Raw genomic sequence first — 20,618 nt, forward strand, 5'->3', positions numbered from 1 at the left:
TTTTCCATTCAAATGGCTCACTGAATGAAATTCTCCAACCCCATGGTATCGTCGAAGGCTGATAACTACAGACAAAGTTCAGGTTTAAAGACATTATGATATGTTGTTATAAGTGCTCGTTCTTCCCAACTGCTATCGGCCGCTAGCATACGGAACTGCAGTGAGTAGTCGGCCGCCGAAGATTTCCCCTGCTTAATATGATACAGTTAATCACATACAGATGTATCTCCAGTGGGAATACCGAATACCTCCTGGAAATAGGCGATGAATTCCTTAATGGAGCACAAGAAGGATGCCAAATCGATTCAACCCAACAGAGCTTCTTTCCGGTGAGTAGTGATATTGTGAACGAAATCTTGCTGCGATCTGTGGGGAAACGAGATGGTTGCATTTCAAAGATTAGCGAGCATGGGAGGAGAAATCCCTTACACTCTTCCCCAACGCCAGAGTAGGGCGATGGATTGGCCATGGGAATTGTGACTACGATAGCACTACTCGTTGCTGTGACCTGTGTGTGCAGCATTTGTAGCAACTCATGTCTCAGCATGTTGACTAGTACATGGAATGTGTCCGTGTCCTGGAAAGACTTTTGTCGGTCCGGTCTTCTGTCCGGGACAGAAGATGAAAGAGGCAGATATGATGTAAAATAACAGAGCTTATTTTCTGAACTTCTCCAAGAGAACTAGCGTTAAAGGTATATATAATATACTTGAGGAAGTTAGAGTAATTGTATGACAAGTATAAACTAGATGTATTTAAATCAATCATGATTAGGTGTGTTGTTATATTAAAAAAATCCACAGCAGGGTGGTTTTGTATGGTCTAGTGAGAAACAGAGGGTTTGGTCTCGTTCATACCTGATGTTGTATGCATGTACAACATTTTTGTCTACCTATCTATGTACCTATGCCACTAAAAGTGACATTAACTAGACATATCAATCATAACATCTTTGTTATTCAGGGTTCACAGAAACTTGCACACATTATGGAAAACTTTTATCCCCAAAATAAAAAAAACAAACCAAAACAATTGTACAATCAGCAGTGGCTTCATCAAAGACAACAGTTGCAGTGGTTTAGTGTTTTGTTTGCCATCTTTTGTTTTCTAGAAATTCTTGATAAACACCTGAGCATGGAACCAGCCAGTTCTTGTAACAGTTCTAAAAGTTCCTGGATCACCCATAAAGAAATCTGTCTAATGGACTAGATACCTTCTCAGTGATTCTGGCCATGACCACTGAGTAAGAGTAAAAACTCATTAGCAAGTGCCCACTAGCTTGGTGGAGAGCTGCCAGTGGTGTCAAAAGTATTCACATTCATTACTCAGGTAGAAGTATAGATACTAGGGTTTTAAAAAGACTTCTGCAGAAGTTGAAGTATCAACTCAACTAAAAGTGTAAAAGTACTGGATTCAAAACTACTTTAAAAGTATAAAAGTAAAAGTAATGCAAGGAAAAAATGCCATTAAGGACAAAAGCTTAGGCTGTGCCACAGGGTCCTATTGTGCACTACTATAGGTGATACTATGATAATGTTCAAAAATTTGGGATGCATTAGGCTACCTGTTTTAGACACACTGTATATGCCCATTAAAAAAGAACACATTTTAGTACAAATACATTAAAGAACCATATACTGTATGTGTACTACTGAGCTGACCCTAGGGCACCCCAGGTACGCATCCAACTGCTGCGTCATTTCAAGAGGGCTGGTCTTCTTCAAGGATGAAAAGAAGTTCATCAGAATAAATAAATTCATACAGATTTAAAACAACATGAGGATATGAAAATGATGACAGAATTTTTCTTTTTGGGTGAACAATATCCTTTAAAGCTGTTTTAGGACCACAAGCAGCTGCTGGCAGGACTGAAAATTAGCAGTAAAAACATTTTAAACAGCATTTGGCTAATAGTTGGGCCTATTACCTCTTTACAAGGACCCATAGGGCACCATACAGGCACGTGCACTCTCATACACAGACAGGGTCATGACTATCCTTAGCACATATCTACCAGCTGTATAGTAGATTATAGCTTTGCACAATTAACTTACAAATATTGCATATAGTAACAATATGAGCTCATATAACATTTGGTAAAAGTAAAATTTTAAATCTCACACCGAGCCACCAAACTAGTTTGAAATGTTGAATCATAGCCTTCTGGTAGCAAGCAAACCATTGGCATGTACCAAAGTTTGCCATAGAAAACATTGCAAATTTATCATTATTAGTACGTTACTAGGTCACTACAATATTGTCAATAATCGACTGATAATAACAAAAACTATAGCTTTGCATGATTAACTTACAAATATAGCAATAATTTAAGCTCAGATAACGTTTGGCTAAAGTCGAATTTCAAATTTGTTAATAATTGACTGATAATAACAAAATTTCAACTTACCTCAATATGCTTTTTAAAATTAGGCAAGCTTTTGTAAGCCATTAGCTCGTGGTATTTGTGTGCGCATAGCTTACAGAGCATGCACAATTATTTATTTTTCCATCCAACCATTTAAAACAATTCTTCCAGGTACGGCCAGGGATGTATAAGGGTTGGGGTTGGTTGGTTTTCTTGACTACCAACTTCCTCGGTGGTGCTGTTGCTTGGTTGTTGAGACATTGAGTTTTGAGCCTCTGCCACGAACATCTTCGTACTTGGCTCCGTCTGCTATGTCCAGCACTGGGGTAACTGCATCATGTGCAGGTGCGATGGGTCACGTACAAACCAATATGGTGTCGAAATGGTATATGTTTATACTTCTCATCAAACCACAATCAAATTTACTGTATCCGGATGGCACGATTTATCTTGATAGGTTTTTTGAATGATGATGAGCCGGAATGAAAACAAGCCAAAATGAAATAGGAGTAACAAGGCTATTTTTAAAATGTAAGGAGTAGAAAGTACAGATAATTACGTGAAAATGTAAGGAGTAGAAGTAAAAAGTCTGCTAAAAAATAATTACTCTATTAAAATAAAGTATAGATACTCAAAATTTCTACTTAAGTAAAAACCTCTGAGAGCTGCCCATGACTGATGTGACAGTGGAACAACTTTACACTGACACTGAAGACTAAATTTTCACTGAAGGCAAATTCTCAAATGTTTTTCATTCTCATACAGCTTTCAGCCTTTTCAAATTTCAGGATAAACTGTGAAGTAATTGTACTGACCTACATGTCCTCTAGTGACAAATGTTCCTGGCCTGCTTGGACAAAGCTTTGACAGTCCCACTAAGGAATGTGCCCTATGTTTTGCACGAGTAAGTTCAAACAGTAGGGATCAAGACTGGTCTTACCTTAGAGTGGATTGTTCTTCGAAGTCTCAACGTCTTCTAACAAAGGATCCTCTTCAAGTTCTTTTACCTAGACTATTGTTTACTTTTTAGATGAAGGAGTCAGACTTAGACCTTCTTGTCTTTTCAGGTTCCTCACAATGGGAGGCCTTGTTTTTATTTAAAGCAATGTAATACAAATAAGTGTATGCAATATATGTAAAGTAAATAAAATGAAATTACAAATAAAATCTCCTTCAAACAATTCTAGCATATGTAAAAGTATTTAAAATGTAAAGATAGTAACAAACCAAGAAACACTATCCAAGTGTAAGCCTACGTTTGTTCTCTGAAGCACAATCCTTAAGCAATACAAATGTAGTACAGTAACTAAGCATAAGCTTGCCTATAGTAGAATGCACACCTGTTATTCAATACAGCAAGCTTTATATACTTTTTTTAGGGCTGGGCACTTGCGGCGACTCTGTCCTGGACTTTCCTTGCATTTGCCTGGCACTGTCCAGGACAGTGAACAGGCTCTTACAGGAGAGAGAATGTCCCCAGTGTCTGTTAGCAAAGCATTTGATTACATACCATTTTGTGGTTGACCTACTTAAATCTTTTTTAAGATGTGCCTCTGCAGTGTGCCTCTGCAGTCCCTATGCTGAATCCCTCGCTCAGCCTATGCAACGCGTCATATCTTGCACATCAGAGATACTGTATACATCAGCAAGGCTTACAACATCCTGTTCCATATAACCACAGGATGTTGTAAGCCTTGCTGATGTACATTCTTCTTCTTTCAGCTTTTCCCTTCAGGGGTCACCACAGCAAATCAACATTTAAATACACATTTCAATTATAGAAAAAGGATACATATAAATGTAAATAACAGCGATCAGAGCTCTATTGAACTTCTGATAAATAAAACTTATTATCGCATAAATCTTTTTAATCAGTTGAAATCTTCTTACAGCTGTTTAGGTACAGCATCTGATCCTCTGCAATCTTGCAGTAGCATTTATGGCAATTGTACTGTATTTGTACTTAATTCATATTCAATTGTTTCATTTCTGTAACCAAGTTTTCTACTTTCAGAAGTTTATTAGCAAACATTAGTTGCTTTTGTTCCTCTGTCCTTTCCCGATTAGCTTCTCTAAGCCTCTTTCTTTTTACCTTTCTCATTCCTTTTGGTTTACTTTGCTTTTGGACAGGAATGTCTCCTAAAGTGTATTTGGGTTTAGCTTTGGGTCGAGGGGGATTCATAAATCCTACAACTCCATTCTCACCTATTCTTACAACAATTGCGTGAGAGAATGAGAGTGTGTGTGTGCCCTGCGATGGGTTGGCACTCCGTCCAGGGTGTATCCTGCCTTGATGCCCAATGACGCCTGAGATAGGCACAGGCTCCCCGTGACCCGAGGTACTTCGTATAAGCGGTAGAAAATGAATGAATGAATAATATGTATCAGCATTTATGTTCTCAAAATGCAGTTGTGACACATGTCCAAAAAACACACAAACTTGCAACAGGGAACACACTCATCTATAGAACCCTAACTCGAGGATTTGAGGGATGTGGTAGCCTAGTGGTTAAGGTGTTGGACAACTGGCTGGAAGATCAAATACCAGGTCCACCAAGCTGCCACTGCTGGGCCCCTGAGCAAGGCCCTTAACCTTCAATTGCTTTGTTGTATAAATTGTAAGTCACTCTGGATAAGAGAGTCTAGTACTGTAAATGTAGAATAACTTACTTTTTAGCTCTGTGTTGTTTTCTGTAGCTCCAGAGTCCTGGAGGAACGTTGTTTCATTTCACTACTGCATCAGTGATATGTGGCTGAAATGACAATAAAAGCTTCTTGACTTGTGTGTGGTGTGTAGGGGGAACTGCATACATGAATGCATATGTGTGTGTTTGTGTGCGTGTGTGTGTGAGATTGAGTAACGGAAAGAGAAGGTAAGACCTGGACTGAAAAGTGAAAACAAAAGCACAGAGCCCTACCGAGCTCATAGTTGGTAAGTGCCATTTTCTTTCTGCTCTATCAAGGAGAAAAATAACTACACATCATGAATCCATGCAATCTGATAATTAAATACTTTTCATATACTGAAACATGTTTTATTTGATTTTAAGAAAAAGACAGATTTTTTAGGTTTTTAGAAGAAGATCAGCTTCAAGGGAGGAAATCTGCCCATAATGGGTGGAGAGAATTCAAAACCAGAACCTCCTAAAGGTTAGATCACTTTGTTGAAACAAAAATAGTAGAAAGAAATTAATAATAATAAAAAAAAAGTTTTTGTTTTTACTCAAAGTTCGCTATTATCTTTTTGTGTACAGACTTCAAGCAACCTTGGAGAAACACTGACTGGAAGTGAGTGATCAATTTAGTAATGTTTTTGTTATTCTGTGTATCTACAAAAAAAATGAAATAATATTACAAATCTGCATAATTCTCAATAATATATAAAAAAATGAATAAAGAGTTTCATTATTGTTTCATTATTCATTATTTCATTCATTCTGTGTGTAATTTAAACATCAAGGAGAATTCAGCTAATGAAGCAACATTAAATCCACTAGTAAAAAGGCAGCACCAAAACTCTGCAGGTCACAGCAAACACTTTTTGTAGTGTCTATACAGTAAAATGTTCAAATATTTAACTGTGTTTTCTTTAAATCAATCAGATGTACCACAAAAACGATTAAATTATTATAGGCCTTGAAAAAGTTATATTTCCTAGTGATTTTCCCAGGTTTATTTCCCAGTTATTTTTCCCAGTTATATTTTTATTTCAAAACTCTCTGTGTGTTTATCCCAAACAGCCCAAGCAATCTGAAATCTGAGTTAAGTGAACTTCTTAAATTTATGGAAACCTGCAAAGACATCAGGCAGTTCAGAATACTGCTTCATGGACCAGTTGGAGCTGGGAAGTCTTGCTTTGCAAACTCCGTGAGGAGCGTATACAAGGAAAGAATTGTATTCGGGGCAGCAGAGGAGACGATCTGGAGATCTGCTGGAAAGAGCTGCACAAAAATAGTAAGAGTTGTTTTTTATTCTCATTACATTCATGGAACAATGACTAAGAATAAGACAATCAGTCGTTCAAATCTTAAATACTGTAGTCATGTTTTAAATATTATAGTTCTAAGTGCATTGTAAAGGGAGTCTGAAAGGTCAAGAAGTTATTTATTTATTTATTCATTAATTATATTTCATAACAAATGCTCTACTGTACATAATTCACCCTTTCACTCTGATCACATTCTTAACCACACTGTCATGCCGTGGTTATCATGGACTGCTGAACAGTTCCCTGTATGAACACCAGAGGGCGGTCGGGCAGGGCTTTGTTTATTGTCTGTGTTCCTATGTACTTCTCTTTAAGATTTGTGTCTGCACATGTATTTGACTCGACCCTGTCCCACCTGTTTAATCTGATGATCTCAGCTTTCAGAGTCTCAGGTTTGGCTTCTGCTTGTTTGTATTGAAAACCTGCACTAACACTGGTTCTATTTAGATAAGATTCCACATCCTGATCTGGAATGCTTTCGTCAGTATTTTATTGCACTTTTCTTTTCTTTTCTTCCCACAGTACAAAACTTACAAAATCACTGACAAAGATTCTGTCACCTTGCCATTTGTCTTCAGTGATGTTATGGGTCTGGAAGATAATAAGGAAGACAGAATTCATCCTGATGACATCATTAATGTGCTGCATGGCCGTGTCAAAGAAGGCTATAAAGTAAGAAAGACAATGAACATGTCTTAATTCAAGATCATCTGTTTTTTACTCATAATATATTCAGTAAATTATCTACAACTACAGATGCCACATGATCAGATGAGGAAGTAATTTAAAGTATTTTATATCCTTTACTGTTCTTTTCTTTGTCCTCAGTTTAATCCTGTTTCTCCACTGACTGATGCTGATCCAAACTACATACATGAACCCAGTCTGAATGACAAAGTTCACTGTTTGGTGACCGTAGTGGATGCAAACAGCATCTCCTTAATGAAGATGGAGATGATTCAGAAGATGAAAGCTGTCAGAAATGCTGCCCTCGACTTGGGTGAGTTACTAAATGATGTGTTATAATATGTAACAATCTTATATTTGTTATATTATTATATTCCTTGTTTCTTCTGGATTGATTTGTATTTAATAGTTAGTGTGTATTTTTTGTAGCTTCTCACAGATACATTTAAATAACTAAAAATAAAGTGCTGTGAGCCGAGCTGAGCAGCACACATTATGCCACTCGATTCAGCTTCTGTTCCACATTTTTATTGCTTTTTTCTTTTACACATTGTGTTTTGGTTCATATCTTTTCTCCGCTCCGTCTTATCGCTGATCATCATGGTTCAAGATAAATTTCACCTCTTTCCAGTTTAGTTCCTGATTTATTTTATTAAAACTTGCGTATGTTGTAATTCCTTGTGAAATTTACACTTTAGCGCCGCCGACGTGGCGGACTCCCAAGCCCTGTTCCAGGCCGAGGCTAAACCCTGTATGGGATGTGTTCAGTGAAGACAATTTTTTCCACAAACTTTTCCTTTACACAAAGCGATGCAAGCCGAGTTGCACACCAGGCACAGCACAACGCAAACTTGTTAACCCACTTCTGTTCCATGCTTTCATGTTTCTACATGTGTTTTGTTTTTATGTCTTGTCTCCGCCCACGTCCTGCCACTCATCACTGATCTCCGTTGTGTGTCAGGATGAATCTCACCTCTTCTCTGACTAGAGTCTCTGTATCCTCTGTGCACCCTGACAGCTTTCTTTAACTTATCTGTGAACACCAGGCATCCCTCATGTGGTTCTGATGACAAAAATTGATGCTGATCAAATCAATCAAATCAAATTTTATTTGTCACATACACATACATACAAAGTACGACATGCAGTGAAATGCTTTTTACATCTGTCCGGTATTCAATCATAAAAGGAAAAAGGAATGCAATTTGGGATAAAAAATAATGTGAAATATATGTGAAAAATAGTGTATATATATATATATAAATGCGTTTATATGATTGTCCTTAAAGTGTCCGTGTAGTACGGTGTGTATTAAGTGTATAAAGTGGCACTGTGCTTTGCAAGTCCAGTGTTAAAGTGACAGTCCAGAAAGAGTCATATGCAAAAGATGGTTGTCCGGTGCTGGATCCTGGGTGTTTCCTGGTTTAAACTCCGAATGGCCTGTGGGAAAAAGCTTCTTCTCATTCTCTCTGTGTTTGCTTTCAAGGAGTGTAAGTGCTTCCCTGAACGCAACAAAGAAAAGAGTCCATTGTTGGGATGGCTGAGATCCTTTACAATCTTCCTGGCCCTGGTCCGGCACCACGTGCTGTAGATGTCCTGCAAATCAGGGAGCTCGGTGTGGATGGTACGTTCAACTGACCGCACCACCCTCTGGACGGATCGCCTGTCCTGCATGGTGCTGTTCCTGAACCAGGAAGTGATGCTACCCGTCAGGATGCTCTCAATGGTGCAGGTGTAGAAAGTCTTTATCACCTAAGAGGGTAGTTTGAAGTCCCTTAAGCATCTCAGATGGTACAGACACTGCCGGGGCTTCTTCACTAGGGTGTTGATGTGACAGGACCAAGACAGGTCCTGTGTGATGTGAACACCTAGGTACCGGAAACTGTCCACTCTCTCCACTGGGGTCCCGTTGATGTTTAGCGGTTGGTATGACTGCTCCTGCTTTGTGCTATCAGCAAGGAGTCCACTATCAACTCCTTGCTGATATTCAGGAGAAGATTGTTCTCCTGGCACCATCTCTCCAGGTTTTTAGTCTCCTGTAGTTAGGCCACCTTGTTGTTGTTGAAGATCAGGCCCACCACGTCAGCAAACTTGAAGATGGTGGTGTAATTGGAAGTAGCCACACAGTCATATGTGTACAGAGAGCACAGCAGGGGGCTCAGAACACAATCCTGGGGAGCTCCAGTGCTGAGGTTGAGGGTGGATGAGGTGTGTTTGCCCACCCGTACAGCTTGTGGTCTGTATTTCAGGAAGTTGGAGATCCATTGCCACAGCGGCAGGCTTAGAGGTGAGCGTGGAGGGAATTATGTTGTTGAACGCTGAACTGTAGTCCACAAACAGCATTTTTGCATAATTCCCTTTTCTGCAGTCCAGATGGCTCATCGTAGTGTGGAGATGATGAGCAATGGTGTCCTTAGTGGAGCGGTTATGGGAAACTGTAGTGGATCCACTGTGTCTGGTAGTGATACAGTGATGAAGTCTCTGACCAGTCTTTCGAAGCAATTCATCACTACTGAGGTCAGGGTGGTAGTCATTGAGGCAGGTGGGCTGGGGTTTCTTTGGGACAGGAACAATGGTGGACTGTTTGAAGCATGTCCCTGCCACAGGCTCCTAGAGCCACCATGTTAGAACCGTGACTCTAGTTTCCTCCCGTAATGCCGCTTTGCTTCCTTTATTTCTCTGAGCACACTGTAAGATGCAGCCTTGTACTCATCCATGTTCCTGGTGGCAAGCCCCATGTTGTAGGCAGCGGAGCGGGACCTCAGAGCAACCGCATATGGTTTATCGACCCACGGCTTCTGATTGGGAAACGTTCTAATGGTGGTTTTCTGTACCGTATCATCTGCTAGCTTCCCGATGAATCCCACAATCCGCTTCTGTAAACATTTTGACGTCATCAGAGCTGCGTCTGAACATATCCCAGTCTGCATCATCTAAAGTGTCCTGCAGAGCGGCCACTGATTGGTCAGTCCAGCGCGTGACCTTCCTCAGAACCAGAGCTTCCTGTTTCAGGAAGTTTGTAAACAGGCATGAGGAAGATGGTGGCATGGTCCGATTTCCCAAACGGGGACATGATTGTGCCTTGCAGCTATTCTTAAATGTTGTGTAGCAGTGGTCCAATGTCCTTTTGCCCCTGGTGGAGCAGAAGAGGTGCTGCTGAAAGCTCGGTAGTGCGCGCTTGAGGTTGGCACACTTGAAGTCTCCCACCACAATGAGCGTCCCAATGCTGTGTTTGGTGTAGCATTAGTGTCTCTTGTAAGTCCCATACTGCAGTGTCCGTGTCTGCTTGAGGTAGAATATAAACAGCACTGACTATGACCAAGCTGAATTCCCGAGGTAGATAGAAGGGCTGACATTTGATGGTCAGTAGTTCCAGATTTGGTGTGCAGGAGCGTAAAACGCATTTTCTCTCCCTCTCCTCCCCTCTACTTTCCCTGCTTTGCTTCTTTCGTCTCGTCTACTGTCTTATACTTTGAGAGACTCTCTCCGCACTGCTCTCCAAACTAAAATATCATGGATTTGATAAACTGGTCTCTCAACGCAATTGACACCATCTTCTCGACGAGAAGCTTGGGTTCGGGGGAACCTGACTGCCCTGCCGGAACGTTCGCAGCTGGCTATACGATGGACGCTTGGGAGAAGTGGCGGGTCGTGTGTCTGGCGCCTCTTTCCGTGGAGGACATTGAAGATATCTACCTATTCGGAACCATGATAACAGGAGTTCTGCTGATTGGATTAGGCATTGCCCTGGGTTATTGAGAGAATCAGAAAACAGTAACAGCTGTTCAAAATCTCCCAAAGCTGCCCGTCATGATCGATGCAGTGGGCAGAGCGGTCAGCACTGAGGCTGGGACTAATAACCACAATATGGATAACATCACGGAGAAGCTCACTGCTTTGGAAAGAAAAATGGATCGATATGGAGACCAGAATGGACTAAGAGAGTAGTCGTGTAAATTGGAATGCGTCTACTCTCCCCAAGACCAAACACTCCCAATCTTATCTGCTTTCGGCTCCCCTCAACCAGCACTGGCCTTGGCCAAGGCTGCTGTTGTAACAACAATTCCCCTGGAAGAGCACTGCAGCGAGACGCTCTTGCGTTCCTTTCCCCACTTCTACAGGCACCTGCTGATTGTTGACTCTCTTTGGGACCTAATCAAGGTTGTCTCCATGGCAATTTGCTGTGTATCGCTATGACAATCTTGCGGACTGAGGCACCAAAATTTGATGCCGGGAGCAACGACTCTCCAGGCCTAAACTTACATACACACACACGCACACACACACATATAAAGATATGCACTCAGCCCCCCCCCAATCCCACGCCTTCGCCGCTTTGTACCACCAGTCTGACAAGCGGGTCTGTGACCAGCGCCGAAGATAAAGGCCACAGGACCTGATGGCTGCTTGCCTGTGCTGGATTACCTCCACCTCCCCCACTCCCCTCCCCTGTTGCAAGTCATGTGTTTATGGCATACTGTTTACACTGGTTACAAAGGATCTAGCTGAGGTTTACAAAAGCAGAAAAATCAAAGAACAGGTTTTTTTACAGGTTCTTACACAACTTTTTTTTCTTTCTTACATCATCACAAAGCGATGCAAGCCAAGTTGCACAGCAGCCCACAGGACAACGCACACTTGCCACTTCTGTTCCATGATTTCATGTTTCTACATGTGTTTTACATCCTGACATTCAACACTGCCTCCGCCTTGTGGGGATGCACTTATTTCCAGGGATTTCAGAACAGCATAACAGATATTGCGTCATCGGTCAGGCATGGCCTATTTGATAATCTAACCCTAACCCTAACCCTAGTTTTTGGTTCTCTCACTTTCACTCAATCATTTTCTACCGCTTATCCAAACGACCTCTGGTCACAGGGAGCTTGTGCCTATCTCAGGCATCATCGGCATCAAGGCAGGATACACCCTGGACAGAGTGCCAACCCATCACAGGGCACACACATACACACTCTCATTCACTCACATCTCATTTTCCAGAGATGCCAATCAACCTACCGTGCATGTCTTTGGACCGGGGGAGGAAACCGGAGTACCCAGAGGAAACCCCCGAGGCATGGGGAGAACATGCAAACTCCGCACACAAGGCGGAGGCGGGAATCGAACCCCCAACCCTGGAGGTGTGAGGCGAACGTGCTAACCACTAAGCCACGTGCCCCCTAGTTTTTGGTTATTTATTTGTTTTTGAAAGTAGCTGAACTGTAAGATAATATAGCATAATAGATATAAAATATAAAATCTACCTGTATGACTGTTTTGTCCTTCATTATCCATTGTAGGTATGCTTTTTTTTTTGGAAAGAGGGCGTTTTTCCAAGACCTCCAGAAACACGGCCACTTTACGTCGTGGTAACAAAACCCCTGGAATTTAGTGAATGCCCTCCCTTGTGTGTTAGGATTAATCTCACCTCTTCCCTGACCAGTGTCTCTGTATCCTCTATGCACCCTGAAAACTTTCTTTAACTTATCTGTGAACACCAGGTATCCCTTATGTGGTTCTGATGACAAAAATTGATGTTGATGTCTGCCCTCTGGTTACAAAGGATCTAGCTGAGGTTTACAAAAGCAGGAAAATCATAGAAAAGGTTTTTTCTTCTTACACATATTATCTGGCTTGTGTTTAATTTTTCTAATAAAAATATCTAATATCTAATGTTTTGTGCTGTTAGCATTTTTCTGACTGTTTCTATTTTCTATATGTCTAGATGCAGGAATTCAGCCACACAATTGGTCCACCACTGAAATGCATGTTCCCAGTGAGCAACTATTATGAGGAGACTGAACTAGATGACAAAAAAGATGTGCTTATTCTGTCGGCATTAAAGGCAATTGCAGGATTTGTTAATGATTTCATTGAAGACATAAACATCTGAGTATCTGCTAAAAAGTCCATTTGGAAAAAAGAATTGGGATGTAGTCTTTATTATCATCAAATCTTTATGTAGCTCATATATTAATCTTGATTAACTACTTCAACTATAACTACAAACACAAAGTCATAAAACTGTAATTTGTGCCTGGGATTATTAGTGTAGACTAATTAAATTGGCTTTTATTAAATTTAAGCCTCTCATCTGTTTATGCTACAGCTCACTGTTATTTTTAATGTTATTCATACATTCAGTGTTTCAGTATTTGAGAAAAATGATATCTTCTATTACATCCTGCTTGATAACAACTTTTTGTGGATATTTAAAAAAACTATAATAATAATAATGACTTTATCAGTGATGTCATATTTGACTTTGTTTAACAATTTTTTTTATTGTATTTCCAAAATTTTTATCTATATTATGATTATTTTTCACTATAATATTTTGTTTATTTTTCTAGGAACTATAATTATTGCATGTATAAACATTTTGTAATGGGGTTTAAAGCTTGGGGTTTAAAGCTTGGGGTTGTTTTCTTATTCATTATTATACCATCACCAAAATATAAACAATTGTGCCATTAATGTGTCATTAGTGTAAAGAAACAAAATAGTAGAAATGCTATAAATAGTAATTACAGTAAACACCTGCCAACTCCTGTTTGGTACCTGATGTCTCCAGCTCCTTTAGCAGTTAATTTCTACTTGTCTTGAGGTCTACTGAAAAAGGCCCTGGCTCTCAGAGTAGTAAGGTCTTTTACACAGACAAAGGCATCACATCAATTAAGTGAATCTGACTGTTTAAACCTGGTGCAAAATAACATCTATTATTATCTATTAACATGTATTCTATTAATCTTTATATTATTCTTTATAATAACCTTTTGTTCTATGGTTATCTTCTGTAAAGCTGCTTTGAGATGATGTCAATTGTAAAAAGTGCTAAACAATTACATTTGAATAGAATTGAACATCTGATAGAGTTAAATGGAGCTTCTAATTGATTACTTGAAATGTACTACTGTTGTGAACACATTAGAGGACCTAACTGACTTTGGATGCAGATATTTTGCCAGATATTTTGTCTCAGTGACATTGATCTTCTTTTGCAACTACAAGAAAACACAAGTGTATATTTTAAATTATTATACAAACTGACAGTTAATTTAAATATGTATACTGCATGTAAATATGTGCAGTGGAAATATATTTGGGAAGTGTAGAAGAAGACTGTAACTGAAAAGCCTAAAAAGGGGATGTCTTGTTGAACTCTGATCTTATTTTGTGAATAAAAAAATATTCTGTTGTTATTGGTTCTTTAATTAAAAATTAGTCGCCATCTCATTTTTTTTATAATTTTAATTATTTTTCATTAGGATTTCTCAGCAAAATTCAATTAATTTGGGGTCTAAATTAAAAAATTTACATTTACATTTGGCAAACATCCTTATCAAGAGGAGTGTGTAAAAGTGCTTTTAAATCTCTTTTGATAAATACATTAACACTGGTTCACTACAGACAGAATATCAAAAACAGTCTGATAAACTGGTACACAGGAAGTCAGCACAAAGCAAGACAGGCAAACACACAGAAACCAGAAACAAACCAGAGTCAAACCAGGCTGGGCAGAACAGGAACAAGGCTGGATGAATCACAGTGCACAGGGGAAGCTGAGAACACCATATGGCAAGGAACCATGTGAAAGCAGCATCCTTATATAGTGCCTAAAACTTAAAATGGCCGTCGCCCTGGAAGTGATAATCCAAATGGCTGCCGACCTGGAGGTAGTGTAGCAAACCAGAAAGTGTGGACAGTGTGCTGACAGTACCCCTCCCTCCACGAGGCGTCTGTGTCGTCGACTTGAGTCAGACCGCCACTGGATTGAGCCCAACAAAGCGTTTGGCAAGTTTCCGGCAGGCAATCTTAAGCGGCAGGTCTCTGGTGGATAGCCAAACCCTCTGACCAACACGATATGGGGTCCCGGACGGCACTTGCGATTGGCCCACCGGGCGTAGCTCTTAGAAGCACTAAGGAGGAACACACAAGCTTTTCTCCAGACATGTCTGCAACATTTGACCAGGGCAAGGGCAGAGGGAACCAAGGCCTCTCTGATAGGGGTAAGCCAGTAACAAAGTCTATGGAGCCATGAGACCAGGGACGCCTGGGAACAGGAAGAGGACGGAGCAAGCCAGCTGGGGGCCCCGGGGTGTCTTATTCTGATCATGCCACCACGAACTTCCGGACTTCCTTCTTTATCTTAGGCCACCAGAAGCGTGAGGAGGACTGACAATGTGCGGGAAGAGCCAGGATGACAGAACAGGTTAGAGCTGTGGCAGCCTTCCCTCTGGACAGCCCTCTGGAACTGGAAGACTGGAGGTGGCCTGCTGGACCCTCCTTTTGATATCAAGGCGAAGGGCTTGGACCATGATGGAGGAAACAGGTTCTCCCTCCTCCTCTATGGTGAACTGCAGAGATAGAGCATACGGCTTGGCATTCTTGGATCCCTGGCGATAGGACAGGGTGAAATTTAAACATCCAAAGAAAAGACCCCACCAGCCTTGCCTGGAATTCAGACGCTTGATTCTGGTGCTCCGTCCACAGTAGAAAGGGCTGCCCAGCACCCTCCAACCAGTGCGGCCATTCCTCCAGGGCCAACTTGATGGTCAAGAGTTCCCATTCGCCTATAGGATATTTCCGTTCAGCTGGGCTTAGGCGCCTTGAGAAGAAAGCACAAGGATGGAGCTGGTTGTCTTTGGCAGATCGCTGAGACAGAATGGCCCCCACACCAACATCAGATGCATCCACCTCCACAATAAAGTGCTGGTCTGGGTCGGGGAGAGCCAGAATGGGAGCTGTCGTGAAGAGACCTTGAAGTCTGGTGAAAGACTCAAGAAAAAATAGAAATTCTCAAATCCCATGAAGCGCTGGAGCTGCTTTCTGTTATAGGGGTGGCCAGTCCCTAACTGTCTTAACCCGGTTAGAGTCCATCTGTATGCTACCAGGTAAGAGAATAAAGCCCAAAAAGGTTGTACTAGTGGTGTTGAATTCACATTTCTTAGCTTACTCATACAGATGATTCTCAAGGAGATGTTGGAGCATGACTGGTTTCTGTGTTCCTCCAGGGAGCGGGAAAAGATTAGAATATCATGCATGTAAACTAAGACAAACTTGTTAAGAAGGTGTCACAGGACATCATTACCCAATGCCTTGAAGACCGCCGGTCAGGCCAAACAGCATGACCAGATATTCATAGTGACCAGAAGGGGTATTGAAAGCTGTCTTCCACTCTTGTCCCTCCTGAATATGGATAAGGTGGTAGGCATTAGATGAGTCTAATTTGGAGAAAGTAGTAGCTCCCTTGAGTAGTTCAAAGGCAGAGGTCAAGAGAGGCAGTTCTTGATGGTAATGGCATTAAGTCCTCAGTAATCAATACAAGGGCGGAGCAACCCATCCTTTTTCCCCACAAAGAAAAAACCCTGCCCCCGCTGGAAATGAAGAAGGATGAATGATGCCAGCCTTGAGAGAATCCTGGATGTACTGTGCCATGATCTCTCTCTTGGGCCCAGTCAGGTGGTAAAGACAGCCATGAGGGCAGAGTAGTTCCAGGCAGGAGGTCAATGGTGCAGTTGTAGGGCCGATGAGGAGGAAGGACGGTCTGGTCTTGCTGAGCATTCCTCAGCGACTGGATGCTGAGTCTGGTGTTCCGAGTTGAGGCAGTGAATGTGGCAGTGGGTTCCCCAGTCCAAGATGCGGCCAATGGTCCAGTCCAGGTGGGGATTGTGTTTCTGAAGCCAGGGAAATCTAAGCATAATGGACACTTGCGGTTATGGAATTACCAGGAATGTTATCCACTCGTGGTGATGTTCGGCAACCGGCAGGCGTCCAGACGGCAAGGGCTCAGTCTCGGTGCCCAGCTGGTTGGCCAGTTGCTCGTCCAGAAACTTTGAATCCGCTCTGGAGTCAAGGAAGGCTGCCAGGTTATGGTCTTGATGGCTAACAGAGATGCAAATCTTGAGAAGTAGTTTGGAGGGAGCTGGAGATTGTGGGCTTGCCGCTGGCCCTGCCATTTGCTGGACATGAAGCAGTCATGTGACCAGCCTCCCCACCGTAGATGCAAAGTCCCTGGGAACGCCGTCTATCCGGCTGATTTCCATGGCCTGAACAGGACTAAAACCTCCAGAAACTGTCCCTTGTAATGAAGAACTCTGAGCATGGAGTGAGAGGATTGTTTCAAATATTATAGTTCTAAGTGCATTGTAAAGGAAGTCTGAAAAGTCAGGAAGTTATTTATTTATTAATTCATTCATTCATTAATTATATTTCATAACAAATGCTCTACTGTACATAATTCACCATTTCACTCTGATCACATTCTTAACCACACTTTCATGCTGTGGTTGTCATGGACCACTGAACAGTTCCCTGTCAGAACACCAGAGGGCGGTCAGGCAGGGCTTTGTATATTGTCTGTGTTTCTATGTGCTTCTCTTTAAGATTTGTGTCTGCACATGAATTTGTCTGAATCTGTTATTCATCCTGATGATATCATTAATGTGCTGCATGGCCATGACAAAGTAGGCTATAAAGTAAGAAAGACAATGAACATGTCTTAATTCAAGATCATCTGTTCTTTACTTATAACATATTCAGTAAATTATATACAACTAGAGATGCCGTCGTAATCATACACTAGATTTTATAATAGCACACAGAATAGATGTCACTGATATAGATATCATACCTCAAAGTGAAGACATCACAGACCATTACCTCATAATGTACACACTACGTGTAGAACAGACTAACTGTGTCTCACCACATTATCGATTCGATAGAACTATTACTCCGACCACTAAAGACAGATTCACAAATAACCTACCTGATCTGTCTCAACTTCTTACTGTACCCTTAAACACAGACGATCTAGATGAAATTACTAACAGCATAGGTGCTACATTCACTCGCACATTAGACACTGTTGCCCCAATCAGATTACAGAAGGTTAGAGATAAAACGCTTGCACCTTGGTATAATAGTCATACTCACACCCTCAAGAGAGAGACCCGTAACCTCGAGCGAAAGTGGAGAAAAACTAAATTAGAGGTTTTTAGAATTGCGTATAAGGAAAGTATGTCCAACTATAGACAGGCTCTAAAAGCTGCCAGGGCTGAGCACCTGAGCAAACTCATAGAAAGTAACCAGAACAATCCCAGGTTTTTATTTAGCACAGTGGCTAGATTAACAAAACACCAGAAATCTGAACACACTATTCCATCACAGTTCAGTAGTGAGGATTTTATGAGATTCTTCACTGATAAAATCGAAAGTATCAGGAATAAAATACAGTAGGTGACACTCAACATATGAGAGCAACTAGTGACCCAGTCTCACCTAAGGCTCTAGACACACAACTACATTGCTTTGCAAGTACAGGACAGGAAGAGCTAGATAAGCTTTTTACTAGAGCTAAATCAACAACTTGTTCACTAGACCCCATTCCAACTAAATTACTGAAAGAAGTGTTAAATAAAGCTGGTGAGCCTCTTCTTTATATTATTAACTCCTCGCTATCTTTAGTTTATGTCCCTTAGTCTTTCAAGTTGGCAGTTATTAGGCCACTCATCAAAAAACCTAATTTAGATCCAAATGAACTATCAAATTACAGACCTATCTCACACCTTCTCTTTATGTCTAAAATACTTGAAAAGGTTGTGTCTGTTCAACTGAGCTCCTTCTTACAGGAGAACAATATCCTCAAAGAATTTCAGTCAGGTTTCAGGCCCCACGATAGCACAGAAACTGCATTTGTGAAAGTCACAAATTACCTGTTTTTAGCTTTGGACCAAGACTGTATGTCACTATTAGTTCTACTTGACCTTAGTGCAGCATTCAACACTATAGATCACAACATTCTATTAGATCGTTTACAAAATTACACAGGTATTCATGGACAAGCTTTAAGTTGGTTTAGATCCTACCTATCTGACCGATACTATTTTGTAGAATTAGATGGTGAACCCTCCAGTTTACTACCAGTTAATCATGGGGTCCCTCAAGGATCAGTTCTAGGACCTCTGCTTTTCTCGATAATACATGCTTCCATTAGAGAACATTATTAGAAGACATTGGATTAGTTTCCACTGCTATGCTGATGACACACAGTTATATATCTCATCAAGACCAGATGAAATAACTAAATTGTCCAAATTAACTCAATGCCTTAGAGAGATAAAAGACTGGATGAGCTGTAATTTTCTGTTATAAACTCTGATAAGACAGAAATACTACTTATAGGGCCAAAAACCAGTACACAGAAACTCTCACAATTTAACTTCCAATTAGAGTGATGTACTGTTACTAGTAGCTCGACAGTGAAAGACCTGGGTGTTATATTAGACAGCAACTTGTCCTTTGAAAATCATGTCGCCCAAACCTCAAAAACAGCCTTCTTTCACCTTAGAAATATTGCCAAGCTGAGAAACATCCTGTCTGTATCTGATGCTGAGAAACTAGTTCACGCTTTCATGACCTCTAGACTGGACTGTTGTAATGCATTACTAGGTGGTTGTCATGCATCTTTAATAAATAGGCTACAGTTAGTCCAAAATGCAGCTGCCAGAGTTCTCACCAGGACAAGAAAGTATGACCATATAACCCCAATTTTATCATCTCTACACTGGCTACCTGTTAAGTTTAGAATTGATTACAAACTGCTGCTACTAACATACAAGGCTCTTAACGGTTTAGCGCACACATATCTAACTAGTCTTCTAACACGTTACAATCCTTAGTGCTCTCTGAGATCACAAAACTCAGGACTTCTGGTAGTTCCCAGAATATCTAAGTCTACTAAAGGCGGTAGAGCGTTTTCTTATTTAGCTCCCAAACTCTGGAATAGTCTTCCTGATAGTGTTCGGGTATCAGACACACTTTCCCAGTTTAAATGTAGATTAAAACTCATCTCTTTAGTCAGGCATACACATAACACATCCCCTTATATTCTGCACTATAACACTAGACTTGCACATTTTTATGAACAGCAGATATGTTAATCCCTCTGCACTGCTCTTCTTTTTTTCTACCCATGCTGAGACACCCCGACATTGTACGAGCTCCGATCATCTTCTGTGCGATGAAGTTTTTGGACCTCCACTGAGATGAGGCCAACTCTGTGAGAATCCTGAGACATCTACAGATGAACCAACTGGAGCTGGTACATCTGTAGATGTACCAGCTCCAGCTCCAGATGGACTCTGTGATACTAAGAGGAGATCTGAACTCCATAATCAGATCTGAGCAAAATATCCGAATTGAGCATTAAGACTTGCAGTGTGAACACGGCCAAAATCAAAGTAAAGAAAATAGGCATCCCAAGCTTGAGTAAGATCAACGAAGTCCCGATTTTGAAGTAGGAAAACAGCAAAGTTGTCAAAGTCTCCTTTTCAGCATCAAAATCAGCAAAATAATCCAACATCCAAGCGTGGTGCAGTTGAGTGTGCAAAGTCTCAGTCAGGCTACCCCATTTATTTTCAGGCGCTATTAGGTGCCTCCTTTTCTTAATTTACATAACTTAGCCAATTTCCCATTATTTCTAACTTTTACGTTTTTACTCCTCCTACCAATTTTACATAACTCCTCCCCATTTCCCATTATTTTAAATTTTTATCCTACCCCTTCCTTTTTATC

The 20,618-nt window shown here is 40.9% G+C and overlaps 1 protein-coding gene across 2 annotated transcripts in view; it reads left to right on the forward strand.

Annotated features, from left to right (window-relative positions):
- LOC132839350 (interferon-induced protein 44-like) overlaps positions 1-14,242 on the forward strand; it is a 28,735-nt gene extending 14,493 nt beyond the window's left edge. The window contains exons 1-8 of one of the 2 annotated variants that reach the window (XM_060860285.1): positions 5,282-5,297; positions 5,416-5,515; positions 5,620-5,653; positions 6,106-6,319; positions 6,876-7,025; positions 7,182-7,353; positions 12,542-12,645; positions 12,766-14,242. In XM_060860285.1, the coding sequence (XP_060716268.1) occupies positions 5,479-5,515; positions 5,620-5,653; positions 6,106-6,319; positions 6,876-7,025; positions 7,182-7,353; positions 12,542-12,645; positions 12,766-12,933 (879 nt within the window). In that variant the 5' untranslated portion in view covers positions 5,282-5,297; positions 5,416-5,478 and the 3' untranslated portion in view covers positions 12,934-14,242. Of the gene's footprint in view, positions 1-5,281; positions 5,298-5,415; positions 5,516-5,619; positions 5,654-6,105; positions 6,320-6,875; positions 7,026-7,181; positions 7,354-12,541; positions 12,646-12,765 lie in introns of those variants that run through there. The other variant, XM_060860284.1, reaches the window with a different exon arrangement.
- The last annotated feature ends 6,376 nt before the right edge of the window (positions 14,243-20,618 follow it).

Source organism: Tachysurus vachellii, chromosome 24 (assembly GCF_030014155.1).
Source record: "Tachysurus vachellii isolate PV-2020 chromosome 24, HZAU_Pvac_v1, whole genome shotgun sequence".
In the NCBI taxonomy this organism is placed as follows: domain Eukaryota; kingdom Metazoa; phylum Chordata; class Actinopteri; order Siluriformes; family Bagridae; genus Tachysurus; species Tachysurus vachellii.